Source organism: Sinocyclocheilus rhinocerous, unplaced genomic scaffold (assembly GCF_001515625.1).
Source record: "Sinocyclocheilus rhinocerous isolate Xijiao unplaced genomic scaffold, SAMN03320098_v1.1 scaffold4043, whole genome shotgun sequence".
NCBI lineage: Eukaryota > Metazoa > Chordata > Actinopteri > Cypriniformes > Cyprinidae > Sinocyclocheilus > Sinocyclocheilus rhinocerous.
In genome coordinates this window covers 175954-187696 of record NW_015654500.1, presented here as the reverse complement: position 1 = coordinate 187696, position 11743 = coordinate 175954, and the positions used below count along the sequence as shown (strand labels likewise).

The window sequence follows — 11743 nt, the reverse complement described above, 5'->3', positions numbered from 1 at the left end:
ATATTTAAAAAGCTGTACCATTTTACAAACATTATATATGTTTGTAAAATGGCATAACCATATTTAGTGCAACACTTTTATTGTTCCCCACAAAATATAGGTTTTTTCACTAAATGTTTGGATTTCTAAAATTATTGTGCACTGATTTTTCTAGAATAACTTTTGCTGCCAAATTATCCACTGACCTAGTTTGTTATATATTTTTGTCATAGATTATGAATATACATATATTTTTTCATATTTATTGTTTATTTTTCTTTATAATTAAGTAGTCTGTATTTAGTAGATTGTGAAAGAATGATACACACACACACACACAGAGATATATAAATTCTACATTTATTTAAATGAAAAAAAAAAAAAAACTTCACTGGTATCAGATCGGTATCGGCCAAAACTGAACCCTAGGTATCGGTATCGGAGGTGAAAAAGGCGGATCGGAGCATCCCTAAGAATTATTATAATTTAATAATATTATTATTTCTCAAAACGTTCTAAAATAATTATCAAAATCATTATTTCATTAAAAAAAAAGTATTAAAAAAAATCTATGTTTAAGGGAGTTGTTCAAGGCTGCAAACAATCTTTTTCAGCACTCCTGATGACCTTATATGGGTTTTATACAAGATGCAGGAGAGAGATTGAACACATCCATTCAGGTGTGATTTAATATCCGTGTTTTTTGCTTCCCACAGCCCAAACCTGCCAGCCGGGCCAGTTTCCCTGTGAGAATGGACGCTGCATCCCGGAGAACTGGCGCTGTGACCGTGATGATGACTGCGGGGATCAGTCGGATGAGTCTTCGTCATGTGGTGAGTCTTCCTCACACGGAGCGCTTTGAAGTTCCTCCCTCTGTATTTCCATATTTTATCTTTGCTATCATATTTTTTTCTGGTCTTCGTCAAGCCTCCATATACTTCAATTAGAGGCTTTTTATCAATCCATAGTACAGTATTTTATCTTGTTATATACTTTGAGCATGTCATTAATGGCTAATTGCATTGAAACGTGATTCAAAAACCACACTTTATTTCTTTATTGCTTGTGTTTGATTTCTTAAGGGTTTTATCAGAATAAGATCCTGCCTTTTATGTTTATGTAAAAATCGTTGAACTGAATGCATCAATCGTTTTCCAAATGATTTACAGAGAAATACGTCTTCTGTTCATGAATGACCGTGCATTGTAGTTTCTCAAAAGGGAAGAACAAGGTCAGATGTGCTGTTTTGAGTTCAGTTTAATCTGATGGCCTGAGGCTCTTAACAACAATAGACAAGCTATTGAGAGCCCAGACAAAACAATGCCATAGATCTGAAGTGTTTTCTGTAGCATCCTCACGCAAACAAAGAAAAAGGCCTGTTCTGTTTTCATATTTCCCCTGTTGTTGACTCTTTGATATCTTTTGATGTTTTGTGCATGTGGAGGTCACACACTCCGTTCCCACCAAACTGCTTTGATTTGAGCTGTGAAGGTCACCTGCTGCTGTCATGATCACATCTGAACTGTGACCCTATTGGATGGTTTTCTGCATTCTGAAGTGAAAATGATCCAATGGGTGTGCAGAGTTATAGACTTTCTTTGTTGCGTGGCAGCCAGTCAGTTGAGTACATGCAACATAGTATCTCAAAGAAAAGTAATGGTAAAGTTTATTTAAATGTAATAAAACATCAAAGGGAGTTCTCAAAATTAGCATGTGCCAATAAATACAGATTTAAAAAGTGAAAATAATCATTGTTTTTATATTTCATATACACTATTGTTCAAAAGTTTGGGGTCAGTAAGATTTTTTTGTAAGAAAATAATACTTTTATTCAACCAGGATGCATCAATAGTGACCATAAAGACATTTATAAGGTTCAAAATATTTGTTTCAAACTGTTCTTTTGAACTCTGAATCAATCTATCTATGGATAATAAATACTTTTTATTCTTCATGAAATCTCTATTCATTGCCTCACAGCCAGGGTGGTGCAATTAAGGTTAAAACAACTACATCACATTTCCAGGGTCAAAATTATCATTTGCCAGATACCAAATGCAAGTGAAAATTGGCCTTGACATGTAAATAAAACAAGATAATTTGTTTTATTTACCAAGCGATTCAAATCAAAATCAAACTTCTGAAACTCTTTACTAAAGAAATTTAATTTAACTTTTACCTCAGTGGAAAATGTGCCTTAAGTGTCTACAATACCTACGAAGTCACATTAAGCCGCCAAAATGAAAACGAGGTACAAAATCACGATGTGTCTTCACGCTTCCATTTGATGCAACTGTCCTCAGTAGAGTTTGAAACAAGCAGACACCTTAAAATCAGCTCATCAAACAATATCTCAACTGAATACACAGTGACATCATGGATGAACTATTTTAGGTTCCTCAAAGAATCTTTCAGTGAACAGTTCTTTCATTTCTTAGTGTGAAGAACATTTTAATAATCTAAAGAACCTTTTTCCCCACTTTGAAGAAACTTTTAGGCAATGGAAATGTTCCAAAAGGTTCTTTATGGAACCATCAATGCCTATTCTTAATAATGAATGTAGAGATTCAATGGAAGAACCATTTTGGTTCCCCAAAGAAACTTTCGGTGAACAGCTCTTAAAAGAATCATTTGCTTGGTGTGAAGAACATTTTAATTATCTAAAGCAGAGGTACCCACGGGCTGTGGAAGAGTTGCTACTGGGTTGCAAGAACGTTCTGGGAAAAAAAGGTGTATTGATATGATACTCTTGTTATTTATTGTGCGTTAATATTTGTTCTATTTATTCTGCATTTTTGTTTGTTGTATGTGATTGCTATGCAGTAGCAATTTGACAATTTCCCGTAAATGAAATGTTCAATAAGTAAATGAATGATTGTTTTGATCTGTCACATATATATATATACAGTATATATATATTATTCTAAAGAACCTTTCTCCACTAAAAAATAACCTTTGTGGAATGGAAAGATTCCATGGATGTTAAAGGTTCTTCATGGATCCATCAATGCCAATAAAGAACCTTTATTTTTAAAAGTGCAGTTTTTAAAAGAAACATTTTTCTTAGTGTGAAGAACATTTTAATAATGTGAAGAACCTTTTATGAAAATATTGATGTTAAACGTTCTTCATGGAACCATTATTGTGAATAATAAACCTTAATTTTCGAGAATGTAATGATTCAGTAGAAGAACCATTTTGGTTCTCCAACGAACCTTTCAGTGAACATTTCTTGAACTTATTTTTGTTGTTGTTGGTGTGAAAACCATTTTAATAATCTAAAGGACCTTTTTCAAACTTTAAAGAACATTTTATAGAATGGAATTTTTCTATGGATATTGAAGATTTTTCATGGAACCATCAATGCCAATAAAAAGCATTTATAGCATAAATTTGCATGTATTCATTACCAATAGTTAACAAAAAAGGCTGGAACTTTGTGTATTTGTTTTGCTCAATGCCAAAAAGTTAAAAATATGAGTGGCATTCTTGGATCTCCTCATCATAAATACAAAGATAAGTCAAGGAAATTTTCATTATATATTGAAAAAACAAACAATTAATACCTTTGCATGATATTATGCTGCTTATTATCATGCTTTGAATATCTCAGCGCTCCACGCCCTGCCGTAAACCCGTTGTGACGGCTCGCATCGTCTGCGACAGCACCGTTCAGCTCATGTAAATGAGAGATGAGAAATACCAGCAGATCTCCACCTCTCTTCCTCTGAGGGATGAAGTGTGCGTTTGAAGCTTTCTCCTCTGTTAGTCGTCGCATCTTATTACCGTTTATATTTCCTCGGGTAACGTTCCAGGGTCGCTTCGGTTCTCACGCACACACGGTCCGCATATAGAGTAATTAAAGTTTATGCTTGGCTTCCTTAAATCAAAATCAAGCTGGCACAGGAAAGCCGACCGCGCGCCGTCTGAGAAATGTCGAGCGTCGCCCCGTTCGATGTGAAGTCGCAGCACGTGGCGTCGCACGGCTGCTCGCTCGCTCCGTATCGTGACTCAATGTCAGTTTGCCGCATACTTCCTGTCAGTAACCAGGGAGCGTCTTTTCTAATGCATGTTTAATTTTGAAAGGTGGTGCGATGCCACAAAGACACCACTGTCGGTTTATTTGGAGAGGCGTGTGAGGCAGGTTAGCGCTTCTGTCTCTTGAGAGATAAGACAGACGGTGCAAAGTTCAGCAGAAACAGTTCAGTTCAGTCAAAAGTTGTTAGTCCAAGTCGTAGGCTAATCTAAGCTTTTATTATTCTGTTCGCATTTTCTTCTGGTATGGGCCCAACGTTGACTTGTGAAGTTGGAAGGGGGTGTCCTTTGCCCTTCACTGCGTTGAGATTGTTGTTGTTTTTGTGTCCTCCTTAGACTTCCCAACTTGTGAACCGCTGACCCAGTTTGGCTGTGCTAATGGGAAATGCATCAGTGTGAAATGGCACTGTGATTCCGGTGAGCTAAAGTGAATGAAGATCTGAATGGATTTTTTTTTTTTACATTTATCATAATAATTATAATTAGATAATAATAAGGTGATAATAATTGAATGAAAGATTTTCATGGTTTTTAAAAAATACATTTTATGTTTCCCTTCTTCTGGAAAAAAAAAAATTTGAATTTTATTTCCTGGTAAAAGAAAATAAAAGAAAATGTAATGTGCTTGATCCCACGTAGTGTTTGTCCTGCTTCTTTTTTCCCTCCCTTTATTTAATATATACTTTCTTTCTTTCTTTCTTTATCTCTCCATCTGTCATTTTGTTCATCCTTCCTTCCATCCTTCATTCCTTTCATTCTTCCTTTAATTTTATCTTCCTACTCTTCTTCCTTCATTGATTCATTCCTTTCATCCATCCTTTTTACATTCTTTCCTTCTTTTGTTCCTTCCATCCTTCCTTCCTTCCTTTCTTCCGTGTAAACTTGCTTCTTTCCTTCTTTATTGTTTCCTTTCGTCCATTTGTCCTTCCTTTCTTCTTTTCTTAATTCCTTTCTCCTTTTCAATCTATTCTTCTTTCTTTATTTCCTTCCTTCCTTTCCTTCATTTATCCATCCATCCATCCATCCATCCATCCTCTCTCTCTCTCTATATATCTCTTTCCATTTTTACATTTTTTGTTTTTGTTTTTCGCTCCTGTTTTATTTTGGTAGATGGCATCAATCTGTTCACATTGCTGAAGTGTTTGAACTCGTCTATATGTTCATAAAGAGCAAATTCTCTTTTTTAATGTCTTAGTTTGCAACATGCGCTTCTCGTTGCTCGACACACGGTTGAAGTGTTTTTAGCGCTGAGTTGAGTCGAAGACCCTTGAGGCAGATAATTTTCATTTTTCCTCAGATTCTGCACAAACACAGCTGAAGTTGCATGCTGATAGTCTGTCTTTGTCAAGGCGTCGGTGGGTTTGTCGCAGCGCTGTAGATTGATCCCCCTCCTGTCAATGTGAAGTCAGTGAGGAACTGTTGCAATGTGCTGCTAAAAGCAAACAGATTTCTGCCGATGACAGAATGACACATCCAAACAAGAGAAAGAAAAGAGTTTCAAACCCACGGCTTGGGACAGGCAGAGATGGAGTTTGTTCATTCTTTCACAGTCTCAGTCACTCTCTCTCTCTCTCTCTCTCTCTCTCTCTCTCTCTCTGTCTCTAGAGGATGACTGTGGGGACAGAAGTGATGAGGTGGGCTGCGTTCACGCCTGTTCGGTGTCTCAGTTTCAGTGCTCCAGCGGGAAGTGCATCCCTGAGCACTGGATGTGCGACGGGGACAATGACTGCGGTGACCTCAGCGACGAGAACGCCACCTGCTCCAGGACAGGTGCTCATGATCGCACAAAACACAAACACACAGAACCATTGACCTAAAACTGACATCTTCCACCTTCAAAATGTCAACATTTGTAACCACAAAACTTTAAAGACTTTTTTCCTCTATCAGTGCTCTCCGCCATTAACGACTGCCGTGAGAAAGAGTTCCACTGCCGTGGCGACGGAACCTGCATTCCTGAAATATGGCGCTGCGACGGAGACAAAGACTGCGAGGACGGTAGCGATGAATTCGCCTGTGAGGGAGCCAAGAGAATGTGCGACCCCAAGGCAAAGTTCACCTGCAAGGTCTCAGGTAGAAAGCAACATTTATTACATAATCGCATTATCACATTACATAATCAAGTTTCACACTTTGGAAAATTCTCTATAATGTCATCTCTGGGTAAAGAGGGTCGTAAATATGATCATTAATCGATTGATTGTGGCCTGGGGTGGCGTGATGAATCAGCACTCATTCAAATTATATTGCATTACCGTTATTCCGCTGAAAATGGGATTGCGATGTGAATAGATGCTTCCAAATGGCCATTGATTATTGCTTTGCTTCCCTCTAGACTGAATTAATCTTGTTTAAGATGCATCATTTTGTTCTGATTGAGGCAGACCAGGAATTTTTTATTACCCTTGTGAGTTGGGCTCAGGTAGAATTGTATTTGTGTTTGTGGGTAAGTGTGTGTGTTTGAATTGATCTGTGATGCTGAACTTCAAAAGTTAGAGGTTGGAAAGTGGAGCATTTGCCACTTTAAAAAAGCTGGAGGCTGTTTTATGAGAGGAACTTTTGAGGGAAAAAAAAGACCTATTTCAATTTGTGACATAATATACTAGGGATGGCAATCATGTCAATATTACATAATATGAAGTTTAATTAACCAAATTAATGGCAGGTAAACTGGATATTTGCCCCAAATGAAGCTAATCCGAAAAACCTGCTGAACACATCTTAAACCAGCCTAAACTGGTTTCCTTGTCTTAGATGGTCTCTCAGACATGTCTATTTAAATAACCAAATTAATAGTAATTAATCAAATTTAAAGGGATATCTGATTTAAAAAAAATCAAAATACATCTCTGCTGAAAAAAAAAGAAAAAGAAAAGAAAAGCTAAGCTGGTTTTAGCTGGTCTTCCAGCCTGATCATATTGGTTTGCAGGCTGGTTTTAGATGGGTTTTTAGATGGGAAACCAGCTAAGACCAGCCAAAGAGAATAGGAATGTATTTTTTTTTCTTAAACCAGCCTTGACTGGTTTCCTGGTCTTAGATGGTCTCTCGGGCTTGTATAATTAATCTAATGTATGTGGATATTTGCTTAAAAAATGGTCCAAATGACGCTAAATAAAAAACATAGCATTATTTTACTCAATAAACCAGCTGAAAATATCTTAAATCAGCCTAAACTGGTTTCATGGTCTTATATGGTCTCTCAGGCATGTTTAATTAACCAAATTAATGAAAAAAAAAATATGTGTATGTTGATATTTGCTTAAAAAAAAAGGTCCAAATGAAGCTACATAAAAGACATTGCATTATTTTACCCAAGAAACCTGCTGAAAACATCTTAATCCAGCCTAAACTGGTTTCCTGGTCTTAGATGGTCTCTCAGGCTTGTCTGTTAGCTGGGTTTAGAGAGGTTTTGGGCACTTATTATCCTGGATGACCAGCTGTCTAGCTAAACACCAACTTGACTTAGTTGGAAGATTAACTAGAAAAGCTAAAGACCGGCATAGGCTAGTTTAAGCATTTATTTTTCAGCAATAAGTAAATATATTATGTCCATATCATTAATCATAAGCCTATCACTAGCCTACAGAAAACGTCCTGTGTGAACACCACCTTATTCATTCTGTGTTGCCTGCTCTCGCGAAGTACCCTGTAGCAACTTGTTAGCATGTTTACATTAGCAATTTAAAGCACGTACCGATTTCACATTTGAGGTGTCACTGTGTGTAATTTATGCTGTGGAACAAAACGTTGAAGTCATGAACCTCATTTTATTCTTAAATCTAAAGCCGCTTTTGCAAAGCCATTAGAAATCCCAGAGGGGAGCTGTTAGCGAAAATGCTAATTCACTTCCAGGTTGTAGAGCTACAAACCGAACAGCTAGAAACTATAGAATGACTGTCAAAATGTTTTAGTGCCTTGGACCTTTCATAAACATGGAAGATATTTTAATTCGAGCCTTTTTAATCGCATCTAGCCTGAATTCAGGTAGACCTAGCTAAACAAAGTTTCTGGAAAACCCAAAGTAAAGTGAATTAAAATCTCTGTGAAGGTCTAATAAACGTGAAGACACTATTTGGTCTTGGAAGATACAGAAAAGTAATTTATGTACTCAACGCCCTGTTTCACCTTCTTAAAGAACATGTCTGGAGAGATAATGAGGGAACCGCTAATGACTTGTCTCACATGCTCAAAAAAATAAATCGAAACACCTTAGGTTACTCAGTACACCATTAAGAACAACTGATAAGGATTCTGTATGAAAATGTACAGAGAAACTCATGTCTCGCATTAAATTGGAGAAAAGGGTATTTAAATAAATAATTAAATCATAAAAAAAGTGGCTACAAAACTGTCAGTCTAGTGCGAACAATGGCTGGATACCATTAAATTTTTTGAAAATTCAAAAATACCATTCACAATACCAATCAAAACTTTAAAACTGTCAGTTTCCCAAACACTTTCGCTAACAGTAGCTTTTTAACATAGCTTTTTCCCCCTTACACTCTTTAGAAAGCTCTCTGTTTTTTCAACGTAAAAAAAAAAAATAAAAACAATGATTATGTACCTCATTATCGCTAATGATGCGGCAAACACCAAGGTCCAAAAAGCACTCTGAAACCGTATGTAGCCCTATGGGAAAGTATATGCCGTATCTCGAATGTGGTTAAAGAAAAAGTGTGCAGAAAGCAGATAGCTTTGTAGAGAAACGACGCAGAGAGTTAATGATGTAAAAAAAAAATAGTCCTTTGGAACACGTTTGTTTTTCTCTGCACCGTAGGGAAATGCGTTAGTAAGGACTGGGTGTGCGATGGAGACATCGACTGCGAGGACCAATCGGATGAGGAGGGGTGTGAAGTGTCCGTCTGTAAGCCTCCGAAGTTTCCCTGCGGCAATGACACGTCTGTGTGCCTCCCGCCAGAGCGAATCTGTAACGGCTGGAGGGACTGTGCCGACCATTCTGACGAGGGACCCTACTGCGGTGAGTCATGGGATGTAGGTTGTTAGTTAATGCTGACCGGCCCCTGACACGGATGGTGATATAAGGATTAATGTGATGTACATGCATTCATGAATCAACATCCTCGTTGGAACGACATTGCTGTTAGATTTTCAGGTTAGGTTTAGGGGTAGACATGGGTATCTATCTATCTATCTGTCTATCTGTCTGTCTGTCTGTCATCTAGATTTTCTTTTTCTTTTTATAAATGTCTGTTTTTTCCCTCATAGTAAATCCGTAAACACTTACACTTTGTAAGAAAAATAAAATAATTAATAATTATTAATAATTTATTTTATTTAAATTAATATGATTTCAAATTATTTTACATGAGAAATGGCTACAGTTGAAAAACAAAATCACAATATGTGATGTAAACTTTCCTTTTCAGAAAAGTCCAAATTATGATATTTAAAGTTGCAGTCAGGCTTCCGTAAATATCTAAATATACTTTAAACATACAAAATAAATAAATAAATAAATAAATGTTATTCAAAAAGAACAAAAATCAATTTTTATCTTGTAGGAACAATCTCAACACTCACCGCGCTCTCCCAGCTTTTGTAGGTGCAAAGACCAATTTCTTATATTAAGTTTGTTTGTATTTGTACAGTTTTTGAATTCAAGATTAGGTTCTATTACATTTTCAGTTGAAAACAATTTATCAATTCATCAATTTATTTTTTAGATGTGTTTATATCAAAAATAAACAACAAGATCTCTACCACGGTGTTCCGTAAACCAACAGACAGAAATACATTGTTGTCTGCTGATAGTCATCACCCACTGCCTCTGAAAAAAGGGTTACCATTAAGTCAACTCTATAGACTTAGACGTATTTGTGATTCAGAAGAGGAATTTGAGAAACAGTCAATCATTTTGAAGAATCGATTTTGTTCAAGAGGTTATCCACAAATTTGGTTTCATTCAGCAGTTGAAAAGTTAAAAAAAATCTGAGAGATTTCAGTTATTGAACTATAAAAACAAAAAAACAAAACAACAACAACAGAAGAAACAATTTTCAGTAAATTATATTTCAACCTACACAAAAAAATAGCCATCAGATTAAATCTATTGTAAATAAATATTGGTTCATTTTAGCTTCAGATCCTTCTTTAAAAGATGTTTTCAAACAACCTCCGATGTTTACTTACAAAAGATCTTCAAATTTGACAAATATGCTAGTTAGATCAGATGTAGTGCGTGATAGAAAACATATATACAAGGTTGTTTTCCATGTCGAAATTGTACATCATGTTCTTCAATATTACAATGCGAAAAGTTTACATGTTTACTGATGAATAAAACATAGGCTACCACATCAAATCTTGTATCATCTGTTCTACTAATAATATAATATAATATACTTAGTTCAATGTCCATGTCCATTGATGTATGTTGGAAAAACGTCAAGGCCGTTGAAAATTAGAATCAGTGAACATAAATCAGCAATTCGTAGACGTGACTAATGAAACACTGAATGCAATGCATTTTGATGTGGGGAAAGCTTTGTAACATTTAACTCGTGTACAGAAAAACATTGTTTTTTTGTTTAAAAAAAGTGAATAATTAAAACACTGCCTAAACAAAACAATATAAAATATCTCCTTTTGAAGTGGACTTTGAGCTTTGCAACTTTGCAAATCTTTTTTATGCTCAAACAGCAACATTACAGACTAACTAAAGTTGAAAAAGTGAAAAAGCATAATAGGACCCCTTTAAACATTGAAAAAAAAGGAAATGATACAAGCATTATAATCCATGCATTCTATTATTATGCAAAATAATAATAATAATAACGACTACTACTACTACTACCACTACAACTACTACTAATAATAATAATTATTATGCTTCTCAAGTTAATTGATCCCATTAATCTCAATGCTTAGATAATTATATGGGACAAAAATAATTTTATTTACGTTTTATTTATTTATTTACTATAATGCACTGCAATATTATAATACTATTTTTATTATGTTGTAGTATTTTGCTTCTCAAGTAAGATTGTCTCATTTATCTTAACTTTTAGATATTTTGATTGAAAAACAGGACAAAAATACCCAAACTCTTAGTGTGTTTCTCCCAGTAGGGGTTTCATTTTCATTCAATTTGATTCAGTTTTCTTACAAAAACAAATTTAAGAGACATTTTATCCTTTAAAAAAACACTTAAATAAATCTTACTCTTACATCAGAATGTACGTAATTGAGTGCGATTTAATTATACAGACTCCCAAATAATGTATTTATATACTGATTTATTCATTATTTTGATGAAATGAATGTGCTCCTTTTTTTTGTGTGACACGTGTAGTGTGTGTGTGTGTGTGTGTGTGTGTGTGTGTGTTCACACAGTGATTCTGATGCTGTGTGTGACTCTTGGGGGATTGGAGGATTTTAGTGAGTGTGTATTAAGGTTCGTTTAGGAAAGCTTTAGAGAGAGATCTCTTCCCTCAGGTGAGATGAGGTAGTGCTGGAATATCAGCTTAGAGCCAATTACATCTATCGGCTCCTCCTCCTCCTCACACACACACACACACACTCACACACACACACACACACACACTTTCCCCTCCAGACTGATTAATGCGAGCACACTGAAAACTGGCCTCTGAGGATATGTGAGAGAAGAGAAACAGACTCTAGATGGTCTTTTTTGCTGTTAGTAATGACTGAAGAGACTAATATATATATATATATATATATATATATATATATGTATGTATGT

The 11743-nt window shown here is 35.6% G+C and overlaps 1 protein-coding gene across 1 annotated transcript in view; it reads left to right on the top strand.

Annotated features, from left to right (window-relative positions):
* Positions 1–11743, top strand: part of LOC107717225 (low-density lipoprotein receptor-related protein 1B-like) — a gene marked incomplete at its 3' end in the record, with an annotated part of 268070 nt that overhangs the window by 83881 nt on the left and 172446 nt on the right. The window contains exons 17-21 of the mRNA XM_016523907.1: positions 696–812; positions 4351–4431; positions 5620–5784; positions 5905–6087; positions 8792–8992. Of these exons, the coding sequence (XP_016379393.1) occupies positions 696–812; positions 4351–4431; positions 5620–5784; positions 5905–6087; positions 8792–8992 (747 nt within the window). The remainder of the gene's footprint in view (positions 1–695; positions 813–4350; positions 4432–5619; positions 5785–5904; positions 6088–8791; positions 8993–11743) is intronic.